At 32.6% G+C, this 26,442-nt stretch overlaps 1 protein-coding gene across 1 annotated transcript in view; it reads right to left on the bottom strand.

The window, feature by feature from the left end:
• The window catches only part of LOC141343181 (protein FAM234B-like), a 50,661-nt gene extending 25,224 nt beyond the window's left edge, over nucleotides 1–25,437 (bottom strand). The window contains exons 1-8 of the mRNA XM_073847786.1: nucleotides 25,346–25,437; nucleotides 22,810–23,220; nucleotides 22,622–22,738; nucleotides 20,034–20,228; nucleotides 19,844–19,959; nucleotides 4,021–4,171; nucleotides 2,986–3,124; nucleotides 2,706–2,903 (exon numbers count right to left, since the gene is read on the bottom strand). Of these exons, the coding sequence (XP_073703887.1) occupies nucleotides 2,706–2,903; nucleotides 2,986–3,124; nucleotides 4,021–4,171; nucleotides 19,844–19,959; nucleotides 20,034–20,228; nucleotides 22,622–22,738; nucleotides 22,810–23,220; nucleotides 25,346–25,382 (1,364 nt within the window). The 5' untranslated portion in view covers nucleotides 25,383–25,437. The remainder of the gene's footprint in view (nucleotides 1–2,705; nucleotides 2,904–2,985; nucleotides 3,125–4,020; nucleotides 4,172–19,843; nucleotides 19,960–20,033; nucleotides 20,229–22,621; nucleotides 22,739–22,809; nucleotides 23,221–25,345) is intronic.
• Nucleotides 25,438–26,442: the final 1,005 nt, after the last annotated feature.

The raw sequence follows: 26,442 nt of genomic DNA, 5'->3' as shown, positions 1-26,442 counted from the left end.
AAAATGTGCAAATAAATTACTAAAATTTAAATGAAAACATACAATAATTAATTTCAAGTATTAGTAAAAATGTGCAAAGGAATTAGTAAAACGTTACATCAAATTAAAATGAAAACAGAAAATGAAAAAAAGATTAATAAAAACTGCAAAAACACACAACAGAAAACTTAAATAAAAAATAAATGGTAAATATAATACAAAATTAAATTAAAATGAAAAAGCAAAAAGGTACAATCAAAATGGCTAAAACTTTAACTAAAGACAAAAAATATAAAAATTATTTTAAATATTAATAAAAATGCACAATGAAACTACTAAACCATGAAAATGCAAAATAAGTTAATAAAAACTACAAAACACAATAAGATTACTAAAAATATGCAGAGAAATGACTAAAACTAACATTAAAATGTAAGAGGAAAATATGAAAATAAAAAATGATTTAAAGTATTACAAAAAATTTGTAAAACTTTGGAAAATATAAAATTATTACGTACTTAAATAAAAAACAAAAAGACAATAAAATTACTATCACTAAATAAAATGTTATTTGTTAAATAAAAAACTAATTTAAAATATTACAAAAAATGTGCAAATAAATTGCTAAAACTTTAAGACGATTAAATGAAAACGTGAAATGAAAACCGAAAATTGAAACATAAAAAAAATTATTAATAAAAACTACAAAAACACACAACAGAATACCTTGAAATGGAAATGGAAAATCAAATAAAAACTAAATTTTAATAAAAACAGCAAAAATGTAAAAAAAAAAAAAAACAACAACTAGAACTTCAACTAAAGTTAACCTGAAGATGGAAAAATAAATCATTTAAAAAATATAAAAATGCACAATGAAATGACAAAAACTTTCGGGGAAAACAAAAATAAAGGTATAATTCGGATTAATTTATTTAAATTATTATTTAAATTAAATTAAAATAAAAAAGCAAAAATGTAATCAAAATTACTAAAACTTTGACTTAAGATGAAAAAATAAATAAATAAATAAATAAAATAAAATAAAAATATTAATAAAAATGCACAATGAAACAACTAAACACTGACACAAACTAAGTTAATAAAAACCACAAAGCATAATAAAATAACAAAAAATATGCAGAGAAATGACAAAACTAACTTACATTAAAATGTAAGTGGAAAATATGAAAATAAAAAATGATTTAAAGTATTACAAAAACTTTGTAAAATATAAAAATATTACATACCTAAATTAAAAACAAAAACTAACAAAAAAGACAATAAAATTACTAGCACTAAATAAAATTAAAATGTAAATTGGAAATATTAAAACAAAAAACTAATTTAAAATATTACTAAAAGTGTGCAAATAAATTGCTAAAACTTTAAGACAATTAAATAAAAACTAAAACTTTAAACAAAAATGATCAATAAAAATGATAAAAACACAACAGAAAACCTTTAACAAACAAAAAATGAAATGAAAAATCAAATAAAAACAAAATGTCTAAAAATGTGGAATAAAATTACTAAAACTTCAACTAAAGTTAAAATGAATATGTAAAAAATATATCATTTAAAAAATATAAAAATGCACAATGAAATTATCAAAAAATAAAAACACAAAAAGTTAAGAACTACAAAACTACAAAAAATTTAAAACTAATAAAAAATACAAAAAATAAAAACACAAAAAAGTTAAGAACTACAAAACTACAAAAAATTAAAAACTAATAAAAAATAAAAAACTACAAAAAATGTAAAAAGTTATTAAGAACTACAAAACTACAAAAAATAAAAAACTAATAAAAAATAAACTACAATAAATAAAAACAAAGTTATTAAGAACTACAAAACTACAAAAAATAAAAACTTATAAAAATAAAAAACTACAAAAAATAAAAACAAAAAAGTTAAGAACTACAAAACTACAAAAAAATAAAATAAAACTACAAAAAATAAAAACAAAAAAGTTATTAAGAACTACAAAACTACAAAAATTAAAAACTAATAAAAAATTAAAAAACCACAAAAAAACAAAACTACAAAAATTTAAAAACTACAAAAAATAAAAACACAAAAAGAGTTATTAAGAACTACAAAACTACAAAAAATGTAAAACTAATAAAAAATAAAAAAATAAAAAATACAAAAAAAGTTAAGAACTACAAAAAATTTAAAAATAATAAAAAATAAAAAACTACAAAAAATAAAAACAAAAGGAATTATTAAGAACTACAAAACTACAAAAAATAAAAACTAATAAAAATAAAAAACTACCTACAAAAAACAAAAAAGTTATTAAGGACTACAAAATAAAATAAATTACTAAAACTTAAAAACGAAAAATTTAAAAATGAAAACTAATTCAAAACTACAAAAGTGCACAACAACTTCAAATTAATTAAATAAGGAAAATACAAAAGTCAAGAAATAATTTGCGATATCAATAAAACAACAAAAACACGCACCCCCGGTTTCACAGACCAGACTTAAGCCTAGTCCCAGACTAAAATGTAAAGCTGAGCTGTTTCAACTGAAACTGAACCTGCACTGATTGATCTTCAAATATATTGTGTGATACGTTTTGTCTCGATGCACTCCTTGAATGTCCTGAACTATGAGCTAATCCTGGCTTAGGCTAAACCCTGTCTGTGAAACCAGCCCACAGTTACACACTTGAACTAAAGCAGGAAGTATAAAGGCTGGATGCGGATACAGACGTGTGAATGGAGGCGAGGCCGAGGCTCCAGACGGTGTGTGTGTCGCTGGCTCTGACGACGGACAGACGGCTGCTGACGTCACACAGCAGGATCCAGTCGCTGCGGCTGGAGTTCAGACCCGACACGCCGTCCAGATTACTGTGACGCTGACACACACCGGCCACCAGAGGAAGCAGGAACTCCACCTGATCGGAGCCGCTGAGACACACAAACACACCTCAGTCTGGGTCTATGAGTGTGTGTCAGTGAGTGTGTGTCTCAGTGTGTGAGTGTGCTGCACCTGCTGATGTGAATGAGTGAAGACGAGTTGCTCTTCCTCAGACGCTCCCAGACGGGCTCCTTCAGTCGAACTCGAGACGGTGCTGTCCGACCCGTCGCCTGACTGTAGATGTAGGACAGAGACACCGCCTCCACCGTACCTGAACACACACACACATAAACACAAACACAAATAAACACACAAATACAGTGCCTTGCAAAAGTATTCACACCCCTTCGTTTTTGTCACGTTTTGTTTTGTTGCAGCATTACGATAAACTGCTTTAAATTAGATTAGATTCGCACTCCACACACCATAATAATGACAAATGTATAAAAAATAAAACACTGAAATAAGTAGATTGCATAAGTATTCACACCCTTAACTCAGTCCATAGTTGAAGCAGCTTTCCAGCCTCAAGTGTTTTTGGGTCTGATGTGAGCATCTTTGCACATCTGCATTTGGCAATTATCTTTGCCTCACCTTTTCACCTCTCCATCTCTGTCAGCTTGGACATTTTCTAGAGTCCTAGTTGTTCCAATCGTCTTCCATTATGGAGAATGCTTCTGTCAACCTTCAATGCAGCAGATTTGTTTCTGAACTCTTCTCTAGATCATCACCTTAACACAAGTCTGTCACTGAGCTCTACAGGCAGTTATCTTGGTTTTTGCTCTGATCTGCATTTTCAGCTGTTAGACCTTTTCTGAGAGGCGTGTGTCTTTCTAAATCAGACTCATTCACGTGAATTCGCCACAGTTTAACTCCACTCCAAGTGTAGGAACATCTAGAAGCGATATGAATGCTCCTGAGTGTCCCAGAAAAGGGTATGAATACTTATGCAACGGGATCTTCTCAGTTTTTATTTCTAATAAATTTGCACAAATGTTAAAAACCTATTTTTTTCTTTGCCATTATGGAGTATGGAGTGTAGATTGATTTGGGGAAAAAGTAATTTAAAGCAGTTTAACATAATGCTGCAACAAAACAAAATGTGTAAAAATGAAGGGGTGTGAATACTTTCGCAAGGCACCGTATATTCGCCTGTGTTTGACTCACCCAGTCCAAACAGCACATAATAGGCTCCCGCCTGTGTCTCGTGCAGCAGCGGACCGATCAGCTTTCCCTGAGCCGTGAGGTTAAAGTTCACCGGACGGCCAATCAGAGCGCCCGATCGGCCGGAGATCAGGACCAGAGCCAGATCAGACACCTGAGAACAGACGCGGATTAGGGATGTGCAACAGCGATCAAGAACTCGCCATGACAGTAAACTTTGGCAACATTTTATAAATGTCGATAAAACAGTATTGCGCAATGGCGGCGTTTCCATTAACCGATGTTAAACCACAAAAACGTAATTTTTACGTCAAGTCATGGTAATGGATTTTTGTGGGATTTGGCTATATTTAATCGAATGTGAGCTGGAAATGCGGAAAAACATTTCCATCGCTGGTTAGCGAAATATTCCTTTTTCGAAAAACTTTTTTGTGGGATATATGGGAGTTTTTGCTCAATTTACGTGTTTCCATTAGCCGTATTTTCAATTCGCCTACTAGCTATGTTTCCATTACCCCTTGAATTGCGCAAAATTAAATTGAATTGAAAATATGCCTAATGGAAACACGTCAATTGCGCAAAAACTCCCATATATCGCAAAAAAGTTTTTTATGTCATTTTTTATGTCAAGTTTTTTATAAGTCATTGCCATGACTTATCACGAGAGGAAAAAAACGTTTTAGTCGTATAACATCGGTTAATGGAAGCGCCGTCATTTCGCAATACGTTTTAATTGACATTTGTAAAATAGCGCTAAAGTTTAGCACAAATCTGTAATGGAAACGCGCTTACTGCTGATTAAAAGGTATTGAAAAATGATAGCATTTCCATGAACCGATGTTATACGACTAAAACATAATTTTTTCCTCTCGCAATAAGTCACGGCGATGAGTTTTCTGTGTGATTTTGGCTATATTTAATTGAATGTGAGCTGTACATGCGGAAAAAAAAAAAAAAAAGTTTCCATTGCTGTTTTGTGAAATATTCCTTTTTCAAATTGCCTGAAAAACCACCTCATGCGAGCATAAAAACGTGTTTGCGATATATGGGAGTTTTTGCGCAATTGACGCGTTTCCATTAGGCGTTATTTCAATGCAGCTATAGTAGGCGAATTGAAAACACACCTAATGGAAATGCGACAATTGCGCAAAAACTCGCATATATCACCAAAAAGGTTTTATGTTCGCATGAGGTGGTTTTTTCAGGTGATTCGAAAAAGGAATATTTCCCAAAACACCAATGGAAACGTTTTTTTTTCGCATTTACAGGTACATTCGAATAAATATAGCCAAAATCACACAGAAAACTCATTGCTGTTTTAGTCGTATAACATCGGTTAATGGAAGCGCCATCATTTCGCAATACTTTTTATTCGACATTTGTAAAATATCGCCATAGTTTAGCACAAATCTGTAATGGAAACGCGCTTACTGTTGATTAAAAGGTATTGAAAAATGACAGCGTTTCCATGAACAGATCTAATGCGACTGAATTGTAATCTTTTCCTCTGGCGATAAGTCACGGCAATGAGTTTTCTGTGTGATTTTGGCTATATTTAATTGAATGTGAGCTGTACATGCAAAAAAAATAACGTTTCCATTGGTGTTTTGGAAAATATTCCTTTTTCGAAAAGGAAAAACCACCTCATGTGAGCATAAAAACTTTTTGGGATATATGGGAGTTTTTGCTCAATTTACGCGTTTCCATTAGCCGTATTTTCAATTCGCCTACTAGCTATGTTTCCATTACCCCTTGAATTGCTCAAAATTAAATTGAATTTAAAATATGCCTAATGGAAACACGTCAATTTCGCAAAAACTCCCATATATCGCAAAAAAAAATTTTATGTCATTTTTTATGTCAAGTTTTTTATAAGTCATTGCCATGACTTATCACGAGAGGAAACAAACGTTTTAGTCGTATAACATCGGTTAATGGAAGCGCCATCATTTCGCAATACGTTTTAATTGACATTTGTAAAATAGCGCTAAAGTTTTGCACAAATCTGTAATGGAAACGCGTCTACTGCTGATTAAAAGGTATTGAAAAATGATAGCATTTCCATTAACCGATGTTATACGACTAAAACATAATTTTCTCCTCTGGCGATAAGTCACGGCGATGAGTTTTCTGTGTGATTTTGGCTATATTTAATTGAATGTGAGCTGTACATTGCGAAAAAAAAAAAAAAAGTTTCCATTGCTGTTTTGTGAAATATTCCTTTTTCAAATTGCCTGAAAAACCACCTCATGCGAGCATAAAAACGTGTTTGCGATATATGGGAGTTTTTTGCGCAATTGACGCGTTTCCATTAGGCGTTATTTCAATGCAGCTATAGTAGGCGAATTGAAAACACACCTAATGGAAATGCGACAATTGCGCAAAAACTCGCATATATCACCAAAAAGGTTTTATGCTCGCATGAGGTGGTTTTTCCAGGCGATTCGAAAAAGGAATATTTCCCAAAACACCAATGGAAACGTTTTTTTTTTTTTCGCATTTACAGGTCACATTCGAATAAATATAGCCAAAATCACACGAAAATCCATTGCCATGACTTATCACGAGAGGGAAAAAATGTTTTAGTCGTATAACATCGGTTAATGGAAGCACCATCATTTCGCAATACTTTTTAATCAACATTTGTAAAATAGCGCTAAAGTTTTGCACAAATCTGTAATGGAAAAGTATTGAAAAATGAATGCGACTGAAACGTAATCTTTTCCTCTGGCGATAAGTCACGGCAATGAGTTTTCGTGGGATTTTGGCTATATTTAATTGAACATGACCTGTAAATGCAAAAAAATAACGTTTCCATTGGTGTTTTGGAAAATATTCCTTTTTCGAAAAGGAAAAACCTCCTCATGTGAGCATAAAAACTTTTTGGGATATATGGGAGTTTTTACTAAATTTACGCGTTTCCATTAGCCGTATTTTCAATTCGCCTACTAGCTATGTTTCCATTACCCCTTAAATTGCGCAAAATTAAATTGAATTGAAAATACACCTAATGGAAACACGTCAATTGCGCAAAAACTCCCATATATCGCAAAAAAGTTTTTTATGTCATTTTTTATGTCAAGTTTTTTATAAGTCATTGCCATGACTTATCACGAGAGGAAAAAAACGTTTTAGTCGTATAACATCGGTTAATGGAAGCGCCGTCATTTCGCAATACGTTTTAATTGACATTTGTAAAATAGCGCTAAAGTTTAGCACAAATCTGTAATGGAAACGCGCTTACTGCTGATTAAAAGGTATTGAAAAATGATAGCATTTCCATTAACCGATGTTATACGACTAAAACATAATTTTTTCCTCTGGCGATAAGTCACGGCGATGAGTTTTCTGTGTGATTTTGGCTATATTTAATTGAATGTGAGCTGTACATGCGGAAAAAAAATAAAAAAAGTTTCCATTGCTGTTTTGTGAAATATTCCTTTTTCAAATTGCCTGAAAAACCACCTCATGCGAGCATAAAAACGTGTTTGCGATATATGGGAGTTTTTGCGCAATTGACGCGTTTCCATTAGGCGTTATTTCAATGCAGCTATAGTAGGCGAATTGAAAACACACCTAATGGAAATGCGACAATTGCGCAAAAACTCGCATATATCACCAAAAAGGTTTTATGTTCGCATGAGGTGGTTTTTCCAGGCGATTCGAAAAAGGAATATTTCCCAAAACACCAATGGAAACGTTTTTTTTTTTTCGCATTTACAGGTCACATTCGATTAAATATAGCCAAAATCACACGAAAATCCATTGCCATGACTTATCACGAGAGGAAAAAAACGTTTTAGTCGTATAACATCGGTTAATGGAAGCGCCATCATTTCGCAATACTTTTTAATCGACATTTATAAAATAGCGCTAAAGTTTAGCACAAATCTGTAATGGAAACGCGCTTACTGCTGATTAAAAGGTATTGAAAAATGACAGCATTTCCATTAACCGATGTTATACGACTAAAACATAATTTTTTCTTCTCGCAATAAGTCACGGCAATGAGTTTTCTGTGTGATTTTGGCTATATTTAATTGAATGTGAGCTGTACATGCGAAAAAAAAAAAAGTTTCCATTGCTGTTTTGTGAAATATTCCTTTTTCAAATTGCCTGAAAAACCACCTCATGCGAACATAAAAACGTGTTTGCGATATATGGGAGTTTTTGCGCAATTGACGCGTTTCCATTAGGCGTTATTTCAATGCAGCTATAGTAGGCGAATTGAAAACACACCTAATGGAAATGCGACAATTGCGCAAAAACTCGCATATATCACCAAAAAGGTTTTATGTTCGCATGAGGTGGTTTTTCCAGGCGATTCGAAAAGGAAATGGAAACGTTTTTTTCCGCATGTACAGGTCACATTCGATTAAATATAGCCAAAATCACACAGAAAACTCATTGCCGTGACTTATCGCGAGAGGAAAAAAAAACGTTTTAGTCGTATAACATCGGTTAATGGAAGCGCCATCATTTCGCAATACTTTTTAATCGACATTTGTAAAATATCGCTAAAGTTTTGCGCAAATCTGTAATGGAAACGCGTCTACTGCCGATTAAAAAGTATTGAAAAATGACAGCGTTTCCATGAACAGATCTAATGCGACTGAAACGTAATCTTTTCCTCTCGCAATAAGTCACGGCAATGAGTTTTCTGTGGGAGTTTGGCTATATTTAATTGAACATGACCTGTAAATGAAAAAAAATAACGTTTCCATTGGTGTTTTGGAAAATATTCCTTTTTCGAAAAGGAAAAACCACCTCATGTGAGCATAAAAACTTTTTGGGATATGGGAGTTTTTTCTAAATTTACGCGTTTCCATTAGCCGTATTTTCAATTCGCCTACTAGCTATGTTTCCATTACCCCTTGAATTGCGCAAAATTAAATTGAATTGAAAATACGCCTAATGGAAACACGTCAATTGCGCAAAAACTCCCATATATCGCAAAAAAGTTTTTTATGTTCATTTTTTATGTCAAGTTTTTTATAAGTCATTGCCATGACTTATCACGAGAGGAAAAAAACGTTTTAGTCGTATAACATCGGTTAATGGAAGCGCCATCATTTCGCAATACTTTTTAATTGACATTTGTAAAATAGCGCTAAAGTTTAGCACAAATCTGTAATGGAAACGCGCTTACTGCTGATTAAAAGGTATTGAAAAATGATAGCATTTCCATTAACCGATGTTATACGACTAAAACATAATTTTTTCCTCTCGCAATAAGTCACGGCGATGAGTTTTCTGTGTGATTTTGGCTATATTTAATTGAATGTGAGCTGTACATGCGGAAAAAAAAAAAATTTCCATTGCTGTTTTGTGAAATATTCCTTTTTCAAATTGCCTGAAAAACCACCTCATGCGAGCATAAAAACGTGTTTGCGATATATGGGAGTTTTTGCTCAATTGACGCATTTCCATTAGCCGTTATTTCAATGCAGCTATAGTAGGCGAATTGAAAACACACCTAATGGAAATGTGACAATTGCGCAAAAACTCGCATATATCACCAAAAAGGTTTTATGTTCGCATGAGGTGGTTTTTCCAGGCGATTCGAAAAAGGAATATTTCCCAAAACACCAATGGAAACGTTTTTTTTTTTCGCATTTACAGGTCACATTCAATTAAATATAGCCAAAATCACACGAAAATCCATTGCCATGACTTATCGCGAGAGGAAAAAAACGTTTTAGTCGTATAACATCGGTTAATGGAAGCGCCATCATTTCACAATACTTTTTAATCGACATTTATAAAATATCGCCATAGTTTTGCGCAAATCTGTAATGGAAACGCGTCTACTGACGATTAAAAAGTATTGCAAAATGACAGCGTTTCCATGAACAGATCTAATGCGACTGAATTGTAATCTTTTCCTCTGGCGATAAGTCACGGCAATGAGTTTTCTGTGTGATTTTGGCTATATTTAATTGAACATGACCTGTAAATGAAAAAAAAATAACGTTTCCATTGGTGTTTTGGAAAATATTCCTTTTTCGAAAAGGAAAAACCACCTCATGTGAGCATAACTTTTTGGGATATATGGGAGTTTTTTCTAAATTTACGCGTTTCCATTAGACGTATTTTCAATTCGCCTACTAGCTATGTTTCCATTACCCCTTGAATTGCGCAAAATTAAATTGAATTGAAAATATGCCTAATGGAAACACGTCAATTGCGCAAAAACTCCCATATATCGCAAAAAAGTTTTTTATGTCATTTTTTATGTCAAGTTTTTTATAAGTCATTGCCGTGACTTATCACGAGAGGAAAAAAACGTTTTAGTCGTATAACATCGGTTAATGGAAGCGCCATCATTTCGCAATACGTTTTAATCAACATTTATAAAATAGCGCTAAAGTTTAGCACAAATCTGTAATGGAAACGCGCTTACTGCTGATTAAAAGGTATTGCAAAATGACAGCATTTCCATTAACCGATGTTATACGACTAAAACATAATTTTTTTTCCTCTGGCGATAAGTCATGGCGATGAGTTTTCTGTGGGATTTTGGCTATATTTAATTGAATGTGAGCTGTACATGCGGGGAAAAAAAAAAAAAAAGTTTCCATTGCTGTTTTGTGAAATATTCCTTTTTCAAATTGCCTGAAAAACCACCTCATGCGAGCATAAAAACGTGTTTGCGATATATGGGAGTTTTTGCGCAATTGACGCGTTTCCATTAGGCGTTATTTCAATGCAGCTATAGTAGGCGAATTGAAAACACACCTAATGGAAATGCGACAATTGCGCAAAAACTCGCATATATCACCAAAAAGGTTTTATGTTCGCATGAGGTGGTTTTTCCAGGCGATTCGAAAAAGGAATATTTCCCAAAACACCAATGGAAATGTTTTTTTTTTTTTTTTCGTATTTACAGGTCACATTCGATTAAATATAGCCAAAATCACACGAAAATCCATTGCCATGACTTATCACGAGAGGGAAAAAACGTTTTAGTCGTATAACATCGGTTAATGGAAGCACCATCATTTCGCAATACTTTTTAATCGACATTTGTAAAATATCGCCATAGTTTTGCACAAATCTGTAATGGAAACGCGTCTACTGCCGATTAAAAGGTATTGCAAAATGACAGCATTTCCTTTAACCGATGTTATACGACTGAAACTTAATATTTTCCTCTGGCGATAAGTCACGGCAATGAGTTTTCTGTGGGATTTTGGCTATATTTAATTGAATGTGAGCTGTACATGCGGAAAAAAAAAAAAAAAAGTTTCCATTGGTGTTTTGTGAAATATTCCTTTTTCAAATCACCTGAAAAACCACCTCATGCGAACATAAAAACGTGTTTGCGATATATGGGAGTTTTTGCGCAATTGACGCGTTTCCATTAGGCGTTATTTCAATGCAGCTATAGTAGGCGAATTGAAAACACACCTAATGGAAATGCGACAATTGCGCAAAAACTCGCATATATCACCAAAAAGGTTTTATGTTCGCATGAGGTGGTTTTTCCAGGCGATTCGAAAAAGGAATATTTCCCAAAACACCAATGGAAATGTTTTTTTTTTTTTTTTCGTATTTACAGGTCACATTCGATTAAATATAGCCAAAATCACACGAAAATCCATTGCCATGACTTATCACGAGAGGGAAAAAACGTTTTAGTCGTATAACATCGGTTAATGGAAGCACCATCATTTCGCAATACTTTTTAATCGACATTTGTAAAATATCGCCATAGTTTTGCACAAATCTGTAATGGAAACGCGTCTACTGCCGATTAAAAAGTATTGCAAAATGACAGCGTTTCCATGAACAGATCTTATGCGACTGAAACGTAATTTTTTCCTCTGGCGATAAGTCACGGCGATGAGTTTTCTGTGTGATTTTGGCTATATTTAATTGAATGTTACCTGTACATGCGGAAAAAAAAAAAACATTTCCATTGGTGTTTTGGGAAATATTCCTTTTTCGAAAAGGAAAAACCACCTCATGCGAGCGTAAAAACTTTTTTGTGGTATATATGGGATATATGGGAGTTTTTGCTCATTAATGCGTTTCCATTAGCCGTTTTTTCAATTCGCCTACTAGCTATGTTTCCATTACCCCTTAAATTGCGCAAAATGAAATTGAATTGAAAATACGCCTAATGGAAACACGTCAAATGCGCAAAACCTCCCATATATCACCAACAAGTTTTTATGCTCGCATGAGGTGGTTTTTCAGGCGATTCGAAAAAGGAATATTTCGCAAAACACCAATGGAAACGTTTTTTTGCATTTACAGGTCATGTTCAATTAAATATAGCCAAAATCACACAAAAATATGTTGCCATGATTTATCGTGAGAGGAAAATATTATGTTTCAGTGGCATAAGATCTGTTAATGGAAGCGCCGTCATTTCGCAATACTTTTTAATCGGCATTTGTAAAATATAACGTTAAAAAATAACGTTAAAAAATAACGTTTCCATTGGTGTTTTGGAAAATATTCCTTTTTCGAAAAGGAGAAACCACCTCATGTGAGCATAACTTTTTGGGATATATGGGAGTTTTTACTAAATTTACGCGTTTCCATTAGAAGTATTTTCAATTCGCCTACTAGCTGCGTTTCCATTACCCCTTGAATTGCACAAAATTAAATTGAATTGAAAACACACCAAATGGAAACACGTCAATTGCGCAAAAACTCCCATATATCACCAAAACGTTTTTATGCATGAGGTGGTTTTTCAGGCGATTCGAAAAAGGAATATTTCGCAAAACACCAATGGAAACGTATTTTTTCCGCATTTACAGGTCACATTCAATTAAATATAGCCAAAATCACACAAAAATCTGTTGTCGTGATTTATCGCGAGAGGAAAAAGACACGTTTTTGTTGCACAACATTGGTTAATGGAAACACCCTGCAATTTCGCAATACTTTTTAACTGACATTTGTAAAATATCGCCATAGTTTTACACAAATATGTAATGGAAATGTGCTACTGATGACTGATCATGAAAACGATGATTGTGAAAAAAAAAAAAAATATATATATATATATATATTTTTTTTTTTTTTTTTTTTTTCAATTTGTTTCCTTCTTTAAAAATACTGTCATATATTTGCTGAACAGTTGGCATACTTCAATTTCAATTGATTTTTTTCTTTCGTATGGCTTTAAGAACGCGCAGGTGATTTCAGGAATCACGTGATAATGTAGATGAAAATATAGCACAAATCTGCCATAAACAGCATTATACTGGAAAACTTAATAGAATGTGAAATCTGCAGTAAATGCCTTCTATGCCTGTTATGAAACAATTTTTGGTTGCGGAACATTTCGTATTGGTTAGCCAGCAAAGTTTTCTTAACATAAATAGAACATTGTCTTTAGGTTAGGGGAACATTCTGGGAACGTTCCTGGACCATTCCCAGTAGGTTCATGGAATATTCCCCTAACCTAAAGGGAACATTAGGTTATTTATTTAGTTATTATTAGGTCATTATCCTGGAGTAAGTGACCTCAATAATCACGACTACACACCATGTCTTGTTTTAAACTATTGTCTAATCATTACAGATAATCAGAGCACATTAACCATCATAAGCAGCATTAAATGAGACTGAATTATACAGGTAAGATAAGGTAAGATAAGACAAACCATACCATATAATAGCCTGGGTTTTATGTTTTATGTTGTCTATTAACCCTAACCCTATTTTTACAGACATTACAACCGAATAACATTAATTTGTCTTTAACTAGGATAACATTACATTGGTTTCTTACCGCTGAATGAACGATGAAGTGCTTCCCTCTTTCGGTCAGTAAACGAAAACGTCTCGGTTAACATCATGTTCTCTTCCATTAGACGTGTCAAATCTCCGTAAAATAACAATATTTACTCTGGTATATATGTTAATTATGAGTAATTATCTATTAAAGAGATCAATCCACGAATGTTAGTCAGTCAGTAAAACGATATGACCGTTATTTTTTGAATTACGCGAGCGCGCGGCTTGATGTTGAAGACAGGAGAAAGCGCGTGCTGGAGATGCGCGTGCAGATCAGAGGCGCGCAGTAAACAAATAAACCCAGTGTTTATGATATGATTTTCAGACTACAGTTAACCTTGGCTTATTTTATCTATAACATTGAAATTATATTATCATTATAATGCGGTTTGACCACTTTGATGTCTACGCTTTATTCAAAGCTTATTTCAGACATGAAAAAATATATACATTTAAGCATTAGACTAACCAGAAACATCTGCAAAGTTTGAATTAGTTTGGTTATGACTACTAAAAAAAAAATCAGCAGGGAACGTTCTGGGAAAGTTCTTTATAGGTTATTAAAGAGAGAACCTACAGGGAACATTCCTAGAATGTTGTCATTTGGTTCCCAAAAAAACCCCAAATAAAAACATTAGGGGAACGTCCTGTGTTTCCTGTGTTTGCTAGGTCTCTCTCTATAGCATGTAACTTAAGTTCACAGGCATTTCCTTTTGTGCAGATACAAGTTGTAATGTTACTTTTAATACTTTAATAATATTCTAGTATTAAAAGTAACATTATAGTACTTTTAATACTATAAAATTAATTTATCTGATTAATATTGTAGTATGTGTCATAGAATGGGCTTCAGTTTATTGGCATAAAGTCACTCTTCACCTCAGGCAGCTATTCTTTTTAGATGCTTTTTTATTAATAACATTGCTGCATCATAATCATACTCCAACAGTGTTTTCATCGACAGGTTTTTAAGTCATATTTTTATTTTTAACTTTCATTTTTATAACAGTCTGCAGATTTTTTTGATTATATCCATTACAGTCATGCCCCGCCCCCCGCACAAGCTCCGCCCCCGATTACTCATTCATAGTTTTTGAAACCTATCCATGAGCGAAATGAGAAATTTCCCAAAATGCCCATCCCTAATGCGGATAATCAGCCTGATATGTGTGTGTGTCCATTTATTTATTTATGTATGTGCAGCCCTCCAAAGGCAAAGCGCAGTAACTACACATTTGGTCAAAACTGAGTTATTGTTACAATTATCGTTACAGTTATTATTACAGTTATTGTTACAATTATCGTTACAGTTATCGTTTCAATTATTATTACAGTTATTGTTACAATTATCGCTACAATTATCGTTACAGTTATTATTACAGTTATTGTTACAATTATCGTTACAATTATTGTTACAATTATCGTTACAGTTATTATTACAGTTATTATTACAGTTATTGTTACAATTATCGTTACAATTATCGTTACAATTATCGTTACAGTTATTATTACAGTTATTGTTACAATTATCGTTACAGTTATCGTTTCAATTATTATTACAGTTATTGTTACAATTATCGTTACAATTATCGTTACAGTTATTGTTACAGTTATTGTTACAATTATCGTTACAGTTATCGTTACAGTTATTGTTACAGTTATTGTTACAATTATCGTTACAATTATCGTTACAGTTATTATTACAGTTATTGTTACAATTATCGTTACAGTTATCGTTACAGTTATTGTTACAGTTATTGTTACAATTATCGTTACAGTTATCGTTACAGTTATTGTTACAGTTATTGTTACAATTATCGTTACAATTATCGTTACAGTTATTATTACAGTTATTGTTACAATTATCGTTACAGTTATCGTTTCAATTATTATTACAGTTATTGTTACAATTATCGTTACAGTTATTGTTACAGTTATTGTTACAATTATCGTTACAGTTATCGTTTCAATTATCGTTACAGTTATTGTTACAATTATCGTTACAATTATCGTTACAGTTATTGTTACAGTTATTGTTACAATTATCGTTACAGTTATCGTTACAGTTATCGTTTCAATTATTATTACAGTTATTGTTACAATTATCGTTACAATTATCGTTACAGTTATTATTACAGTTATTGTTACAATTATCGTTACAGTTATCGTTTCAATTATTATTACAGTTATTGTTACAATTATCGTTACAATTATCGTTACAGTTATTGTTACAGTTATTGTTACAATTATCGTTACAGTTATCGTTTCAATTATTATTACAGTTATTGTTACAATTATCGTTACAGTTATTGTTACAGTTATTGTTACAATTATCGTTACAGTTATCGTTTCAATTATTATTACAGTTATTGTTACAATTATCGTTACAGTTATTGTTACAATTATTGTTACAATTATCGTAACAGTTATTGTTACAATTATCGTTACAATTATCGTTACAGTTATTGTTACAATTATCGTTACAATTATCGTTACAGTTATTGTTACAATTATCGTTACAGTTATCGTTTCAATTATTATTACAGTTATTGTTACAATTATCGTTACAATTATCGTTACAGTTATTGTTACAGTTATTGTTACAATTATCGTTACAGTTATCGTTTCAATTATTATTACAGTTATTGTTACAATTATCGTTACAATTATCGTTACAGTTATTGTTACAGTTATTGTTACAATTATCGTTACAGTTATCGTTTCAATTATTATTACAGTTATTGTTACAATTATCGTTACAATTATCGTTACAGTTATTGTTACAGTTATTGTTACAATTATCGTTACAGTTATCGTTTCAATTATTATTACAGTTATTGTTACAATTATCGTTACAATTATCGTTACAGTTATTGTTACAGTTATTGTTACAATTATCGTTATAGTTATCGTTTCAATTATTATTACAGTTATTGTTACAATTATCGTTACAATTATCGTTACAGTTATTGTTACAGTTATTGTTACAATTATCGTTACAATTATCGTTACAGTTATTGTTACAATTATCGTTACAATTATCGTTACAGTTATTGTTACAATTATCGTTACAGTTATCGTTTCAATTATTATTACAGTTATTGTTACAATTATCGTTACAATTATCGTTACAGTTATTGTTACAGTTATTGTTACAATTATCGTTACAGTTATCGTTTCAATTATTATTACAGTTATTGTTACAATTATCGTTACAATTATCGTTACAGTTATTGTTACAATTATCGTTACAGTTATCGTTTCAATTATTATTACAGTTATTGTTACAATTATCGTTACAATTATCGTTACAGTTATTGTTACAATTATCGTTACAGTTATCGTTTCAATTATTATTACAGTTATTGTTACAATTATCGTTACAATTATCGTTACAGTTATTGTTACAGTTATTGTTACAATTATCGTTACAGTTATCGTTTCAATTATTATTACAGTTATTGTTACAATTATCGTTACAATTATCGTTACAGTTATTGTTACAGTTATTGTTAGTTATTGTTACAATTATCGTTACAATTATCGTTACAGTTATTATTACAGTTATTGTTACAATTATCGTTACAGTTATCGTTTCAATTATTATTACAGTTATTGTTACAATTATCGTTACAGTTATTGTTACAGTTATTGTTACAATTATCGTTACAGTTATCGTTTCAATTATTATTACAGTTATTGTTACAGTTATTGTTACAATTATCGTTACAGTTATCATTTCAATTATTATTACAGTTATTGTTACAATTATCGTTACAATTATTGTTACAATTATTGTTACAGTTATGGTTACAATTATCGTTACAGTTATCGTTTCAATTATTATTACAGTTATTGTTACAATTATCGTTACAATTATCGTTACAGTTATTGTTACAGTTATTGTTACAATTATCGTTACAGTTATCGTTTCAATTATTATTACAGTTATTGTTACAATTATCGTTACAATTATTGTTAAAATTATTGTTACAGTTATTGTTACAATTATCGTTACAGTTATCGTTTCAATTATTATTACAGTTATTGTTACAATTATTGTTACAATTATCGTTACAGTTATTGTTACAGTTATTGTTACAATTATCGTTACAGTTATCGTTTCAATTATTATTACAGTTATTGTTACAATTATCGTTACAATTATCGTTACAGTTATTGTTACAGTTATTGTTACAATTATCGTTACAGTTATCGTTACAGTTATTATTACAGTTATTGTTACAATTATCGTTACAGTTATCGTTTCAATTATTATTACAGTTATTGTTACAATTATCGTTACAATTATCGTTACAGTTATTATTACAGTTATTGTTACAATTATCGTTACAATTATTGTTACAATTATCGTTACAGTTATTATTACAGTTATTGTTACAATTATCGTTACAGTTATTGTTTCAATTATTATTACAGTTATTGTTACAATTATCGTTACAATTATCGTTACAGTTATTGTTACAATTATCGTTACAGTTATCGTTACAGTTATTATTACAGTTATTGTTACAATTATCGTTACAATTATCGTTACAGTTATTGTTACAGTTATTGTTACAATTATCGTTACAGTTATCGTTACAGTTATTATTACAGTTATTGTTACAATTATCGTTACAGTTATCGTTTCAATTATTATTAAAGTTATTGTTACAATTATCGTTACAGTTATCGTTACAGTTATTATTACAGTTATTGTTACAATTATCGTTACAGTTATTGTTACAGTTATTGTTACAATTATCGTTACAATTATCGTTACAGTTATTATTACAGTTATTGTTACAATTATCGTTACAGTTATCGTTTCAATTATTATTACAGTTATTGTTACAATTATCGTTACAATTATCGTTACAGTTATTGTTACAGTTATTGTTACAATTATCGTTACAGTTATCGTTTCAATTATTATTACAGTTATTGTTACAATTATCGTTACAATTATCGTTACAGTTATTGTTACAGTTATCGTTACAATTATCGTTACAATTATTATTACAGTTATTGTTACAATTATCGTTACAATTATCGTTACAATTATCGTTACAGTTATCGTTTCAATTATTATTACACTTATTATTACACTTATTGTTACAATTATCGTTACAATTATCGTTACAGTTATTGTTACAATTATCGTTACAGTTATCGTTTCAATTATTATTACAGTTATTGTTACAATTATCGTTACAATTATCGTTACAGTTATTGTTACAGTTATTGTTACAATTATCGTTACAGTTATCGTTACAGTTATTATTACAGTTATTGTTACAATTATCGTTACAGTTATCGTTTCAATTATTATTACAGTTATTGTTACAATTATCGTTACAATTATCGTTACAGTTATTGTTACAGTTATTGTTACAATTATCGTTACAGTTATCGTTTCAATTATTATTACAGTTATTGTTACAATTATCGTTACAATTATCGTTACAGTTATTGTTACAGTTATCGTTACAATTATCGTTACAATTATTATTACAGTTATTGTTACAATTATCGTTACAATTATCGTTACAATTATCGTTACAGTTATCGTTTCAATTATTATTACACTTATTGTTACAATTATCGTTACAATTATCGTTACAGTTATTGTTACAATTATCGTTACAGTTATCGTTTCAATTATTATTACAGTTATTGTTACAATTATCGTTACAATTATCGTTACAGTTATTGTTACAGTTATCGTTACAATTATCGTTACAATTATTATTACAGTTATTGTTACAATTATCGTTACAATTATCGTTACAATTATCGTTACAGTTATCGTTTCAATTATTATTACACTTATTGTTACAATTATCGTTACAATTATCGTTACAGTTATCGTTTCAATTATTATTACAGTTATTGTTACAATTATCGTTACAATTATCGTTACAGTTATTGTTACAGTTATTGTTACAGTTATTGTTACAATTATCGTTACAATTATCAGTGTTGACGTAGTTACTGTACTTTGCCTTTGGAGAGCATAATATGTGAGTGTGTGTGTGTGTGTGTGTGTGTTGCAGTGAGTCACCTGGTCTGCCGGCAGTGTTGCGATCAGCAGGTCTGGGAATGCGTCTCCCTGCAGGTCCGGCAGCAGGACAGCGTGAGACTCCACGTCTCCTACAGCCGCCGTCCACCAGGTGCGTCCTGAAACACAGCAGCCATCAGCACACACACACACATACATACACGCCTGTGTTCATCTGTCAAGAGTGAGAGACCTGTGGAGGCGTTGACGGCGATCATGTGACCGGAGCTGATCAGGACACAGGCGGACGAGTCCGGCGTCTCTCTCCAGCTCAGCGGATCTGAACTTCCTGTCTGCAGTCCACACTGAACCGACAACAGCGGCTCTCTGAGAGACTTCCTCCACAGCAGCTGACCGTCCACACCGCTCAGCGCCCACACGCTCAACTCTACACACACAGAGAGACATCTGATTGGACGACACCAAACTCTGCAAACAGCTGCTGTACATCTGCAGCTATCATCATCATAACAGTTATCACTACAGTTATTGCTGGAATTATCCTTACAGTAATCATTAAAGGTATGGTTACAGCTACTACAGTTAGAGTTGTTGTTGTTACAGTTATTGCTACTGTTATAGTTATTGTACACCAGCACAAGGCCATGGGAACCAGATGAATCCTCCCCAATTTGACCTTGTTGCAATATGGAACTCTTGCATTATTATTGACATTTTACTTTATTATTTTAACACTGTAAGGTTGCTTTGACTTGTAAAAAGCGCTGTATAAATAATCTTGACTTGACTTGACTTGAATTGTTACAATTATCGTTACAGTTATTGTTACAGTTATTGTTACAATTATCGTTACAGTTATCGTTACAAGCAGGACGGCGTGTAATTATCATTACAGTTATCGTTACAGTTATCGTTACAGTTATTGTTACAATTATTGTTACAGTTATCGTTACAGTTATTGTTACAATTATTGTTACAGTTATCGTTACAGTTATCGTTACAATTATCGTTACAGTTATCGTTACAGTTATCGTTACAGTTATTGTTACAATTATTGTTACAGTTATCGTTACAGTTATTGTTACAATTATTGTTACAGTTATCGTTACAGTTATCGTTACAATTATCGTTAAAGTTATCGTTACAGTTATCGTTACAATTATTGTTACAGTTATCGTTACAGTTATCGTTACAATTATCGTTACAATTATCGTTACAGTTATCGTTACAATTATCGTTACAGTTATCGTTACAGTTATCGTTACAGTTATCGTTACAATTATTGTTACAGTTATCGTTACAGTTATTGTTACAGTTATTGTTACAATTATTGTTACAGTTATCGTTACAGTTATCGTTACAGTTATCGTTACAGTTATTGTTACAATTATTGTTACAGTTATCGTTACAGTTATCGTTACAATTATCGTTACAGTTATTGTTACAGTTATCGTTACAGTTATCGTTACAATTATCGTTACAGTTATCGTTACAGTTATCGTTACAGTTATTGTTACAGTTATCGTTACAGTTATTGTTACAGTTATTGTTACAGTTATCGTTACAGTTATTGTTACAGTTATTGTTACAATTATCGTTACAGTTATCGTTACAAGCAGGACAGCGTGTAATTATCATTACAGTTATCGTTACAGTTATCGTTACAGTTATTGTTACAATTATTGTTACAGTTATCGTTACAGTTATTGTTACAATTATCGTTACAGTTATCGTTACAGTTATTGTTACAATTATCATTAGTTATCGTTACAATTATCGTTACGGTTATTGTTACAGTTATCATTACAGTTATCGTTACAGTTATCGTTACAATTATCATTACAGTTATCGTTACAGTTTTTGTTATAGTTACAATTATCGTTACAGTTATCGCTACGGTTATTGTTACAATTATTGTTACAGTTATTGTTACAATTGTCGTTACAGTTATTGTTACAGTTATTGTTACAATTATCGTTACAGTTATCGTTACAGTTATCATTACAGTTATCGTTACAATTATCATTACAGTTATCGTTACAGTTTTTGTTATAGTTACAATTATCGTTACAGTTATCGCTACGGTTATTGTTACAATTATTGTTACAGTTATTGTTACAATTGTCGTTACAGTTATTGTTACAGTTATTGTTACAATTATCGTTACAGTTATCGTTACAGTTATCGTTACAGTTATCGCTACGGTTATTGTTACAATTATTGTTACAGTTATTGTTACAATTGTCGTTACAGTTATTGTTACAGTTATTGTTACAATTATCGTTACAGTTATCGTTACAGTTATCGTTACAGTTATCATTACGGTTATTGTTACAATTATCGTTACAGTTATCGTTACAGTTATTGTTACAATTATTGTTATATTTATCGTAGTTATTGTAACAGTTATTGCAATTATCGTAAGTCATCATTACAGTTATCATTATAGTTATCATTACAGTTCTCATTCTGAGTGTTACAATTATCGTTATCGTTATAGTTTTTGTTACTGTTGTTATAGTTATCATTATAGTTTCATTATAATTTTTATTACAATTACCGTAGTTATCATTATAGCTATTGTTATAATTTTCATTACAATTATTGTAGTTATCACAGCAACTATTGTTACAGTTATCAGTAGTTATCATTATAGTTATTAGTTATCGTTACAGTTATCCTTACAGATATTACAGTTAAAGTTATTGTTAATTATCATTCTAGTTATTGTTACAATTATCGTTATAGTTATCAATACATTTATACTTATAATGAATTGATTGAATCAGTCAGATCGTACTCTCGTACTGATTGGCTCACCTTTGCTCTGCGCGTTCATTGGCTGACTGTCGTTGGAGATGTTCGTGACACCAATCAGAATGTCCTCCAGCCCGTCCCCATCCACATCCCACAATGCAACAGGAGGTGACGTCACGCCTGAGAGGAAGAGCACATGTTGGCGTGGCGTCTTTATTTCATAAATGCTTACGCGCTGGAGCCTCACTCACCCGCGGTGTCTCCCAGCTCTCTCTCCCACTGCGGCCGGTGCGGCTCCACCTGTGGGCAGGGGATGAGGAAGGCGCACAGCAGCACCAGCAGCGCACAGCAGGACAGCGGCAGCAGGAAGGCAGCGGTCCGCACCCCCCTTCGCACCCGAGCCGCCTTCTCCTCCGCGGCTCCGCCCTGACCCCGCCCACAGCCCACTTCATGCCCCGCCCCCTCTCTCTGCGACCGCTGCCCCTGGGCTCTCAGCTCCTCCTCCTCCTCCTCATCATACTCCTCCTCGTCCCTCAGGTCAGACACCACTGGGCTCAGACCGTTACGAGGATAGTTCAGAACCAGATCGTCGTCCTCCGTCTCATCCTCACTGTCAGCCTGCGTCAGCGGGTCATACTCGCCCAGATCTGAGCCCTTCTTACCTGCAAACAGATTCAGCCATGTCCCTTTAAGGCAAGTCATGTCACTCAGCGGCCATCTTTGAAATGCCTCTTTGAATGGGGAAACATCAAATTCTTCAAAACTGTTCACCAAGCTTACGATTACATTTCATATTTTAAATCACCAAAGAAATCCGACAAGAACTGCCTCATAAATATGGTTGCTTGTGCATTAAAAAATGCTTATTTTTTTCGGGAACCAAATGAGAACATTCCCAGAACGTTCCCTGTAGGTTCTCTTTTTAATAACCTATAAAGAACGTTCTCAGAACGTTCCCTGCAGGTTTTTTTTTTTTTAATTTTATAACCTAAAAAAACCTGCAGGGAACGTTCTGGGAAGGCTCATTTTAGGTTATTAAAAAGAGAACCTACTGGGAACGCTCCGGGAACGTTGCAGGAACGTTCCCAGTAGGTTCCCAGAACGTTCCCATAACCTAAAAAGAACGTTACGGGAATGTTCTCGGAACGTTCCCAGTAGGTTCACAGAATGTTCCCCTAACCTAAAAAGAACGTTACGGGAACGTTCCGAGTAGGTTCCCAGAACGTTCCCCTAACCTAAAAAGAACGTTGCGGGAACGTTCCCGGAATGTTCCCAATAGGTTTTTTTTGGGAACCAAATGAGAGCGTTCTCAGAACGTTCCCTGCAGGTTATTTTTTGTTTTAATTTTATAACCTAAAAAAACCTGCAGGGAACATTCTGGGAAGGCTCTTTTTAGGTTATTAAAAAGAGAACCTACTGGGAACGCTCCGGGAACGTTCTTAGAACGTCGCAGGAATGTTCCCAGTAGGTTCCCAGAACGTTCCCCTAACCTAAAAAGAACGTTGTGGGAATGTTCTCGGAACGTTCCCAGTAGGTTCCCAGAACGTTCCCCTAACCTAAAAAGAACGTTGCGGGAACGTTCCCGGAGTGTTCCCAGTAGGTTCCCAGAACATTCACCTAACCTAAAGGAAACGTTCTAGTTACGTAAAGAAAACTTTCCTGGCTAACCAATAGGGAACGTTTTGGGAACCAAAAACTAACATTGTTAGCTGGGGACGAGCGCATGCGCAGTACTGAGCGCCAATTGTTTCTATAGCAACCGGGATATCTAACAGCAGCTGCAGTGACGCGCTGACTTTACTAATAAACGATTGGCTCTTTCATTAAGAAGGCGGGGCTTTATGGCGCATTGCATTTTTTTTTTTTTTTTATTAGCTCAAAAATTCAGCATTTGACCAGGGGGTGAACAAAAGGGAAAAAAGATACAAAATTATAAAGAAAGAGAAAAAGAAAACTAAATAAAGCAAATAAATACATGCAAAATAATTACATCATTTTATAAACACATGGAAATGTTTACATACATTGACACATTTAACAATGAGAAGCTGTGTTTTATAATTGCCAAACTTGCATTTATGTATACTAAACTATGAGCGTTGCCTTTTCCCCGTTCAAAACAACACGACTGACACGATTTGGGTATTCTATAGTCTTTGATTCGGCTAAATACTGCTGCCAGAACAATAATAACACATTAAATACATAATTATTACATTTGTAAGAATGATTCAGTCGTTAACCTTTAATGTTAAACGTTTTATTTATTTATTTATTTTGAAAAACGACGCACGATAAACCCCCGCACATAAAGAAAACAGTGATCACGTGACTTTCCCATTTACCATGGTACTGTACTGTTTCTACCATGGTTTCTGCATGCATGTACCATGGTATTTTCGTGTTGAATGGGGTTTAGTGTTTAAGGCACTGAGCTCTAGCAGTGTTGCTCCACTGTTCAATATAACCTTATATTATATAATCGAGCGGTTTTGCAGTAAATGCGGCGCTCGTTCTGACGTCGCTCTCATTCAGAAGCCTTAATCGATAAATGGAAAGAATATCTGATTATTAAAATCAATCACTCCGATCACATTCACAATCGAATGTGGATTTTAAAGGCATTCCGGCGATATAACGGAACCAAGCCGCGTCTGATAATCACATCACTGACGTCACCGAGCAAAACACAGCAGCGCGAGCGCGCGCCCGCCGCATCCGAGCCGCCGCTTATGACTATCATGCATTTGATCGTTTATTCACTATTATCTCTATTAAATCACTCACCTGGTAATTTCAGAGCTCGAGACAGAGACGCAGCCATGGCGCGATGTTATCGGCGACGCGACGCGCGTGCTGCTTCTGCCGTTACAGCGATAGAGCGGTGCATCATGGGTAATGGAGTCTTCTCCCAAAATGACGTTTTTGGCGTTTAATAAATTAGTGTAATGTATATACATTTTTTTATGATTGTTTATATGATTGTTTTATTTGATCCAAAGTACAGCAAAAACAGTAAAAGTGTGAAATATTTTTACTATTTACAATAACGGCTTTCTATTTGAATATATTTTAAAATGTAATTTATTTCTGCGATCAAAGCTGAATTTTCAGCATCATTACTGCAGTCTTCAGATCACATGATCTTTCAGAAATCAGTATAATATGCTGATCTGCTGCTCAAGAAACATTTATTATTATATTATGTTTGGAAGAACAGCTTTTATCTGAAATAGAAATCTTTATCAACACTTTTGATCAATTTAAAGCATCCGTAAATAAACGTATTTCTATAATTTAGCCCTAACAACAACAACAACGACGACGAAAGTAAATAAATAAATAAATAAAAATTATACTGCAAGCTTCTGAATGGTGTAGTGTATAATATTACAAAAGCTTTTTATTTCAGACAAATGCTGATCTTTGGATCTTTCTATTCATCAAAGAATAAAAAAAAGTACTCAACTGTTTTAAATATTCGCATATTATACTGATTTCTGAAGGATCACGTGATGCGGAAGACTGCAGTAATGATGCTGAAAATACAGCTTTGATCACAGAAATAAATTACAGTTTTAAATACATTCAAATAGAAAGCAGTTATTTAAATAGTAAAAATATTTCATAATATTACCACCAAAAATAGAACTTTTTATATTGAAAACAAACAAGCAAGCCCTGCCCAGATTTAAAAAGTAACGCAAAAGTAACGTAATTGGTTACTTTTTGGGGAGTAACTTAATATTGTAACTCAATAATGTAATGCATTTCTTTTAAAAGCAACACTGAAAATAAGTAAAACCGCAATTGGAAATAAAAAATAATTCCTTAAGTTTATTTAATTTGATTAAAATAGTGAGATGGTCCCTAAAAATGGTCAA

This window comes from Garra rufa, chromosome 1 (genome assembly GCF_049309525.1).
Source record: "Garra rufa chromosome 1, GarRuf1.0, whole genome shotgun sequence".
In the NCBI taxonomy this organism is placed as follows: domain Eukaryota; kingdom Metazoa; phylum Chordata; class Actinopteri; order Cypriniformes; family Cyprinidae; genus Garra; species Garra rufa.
Note: the sequence above shows the minus strand (reverse complement) of the source record. Positions and strands in the feature narration are given on the sequence as shown.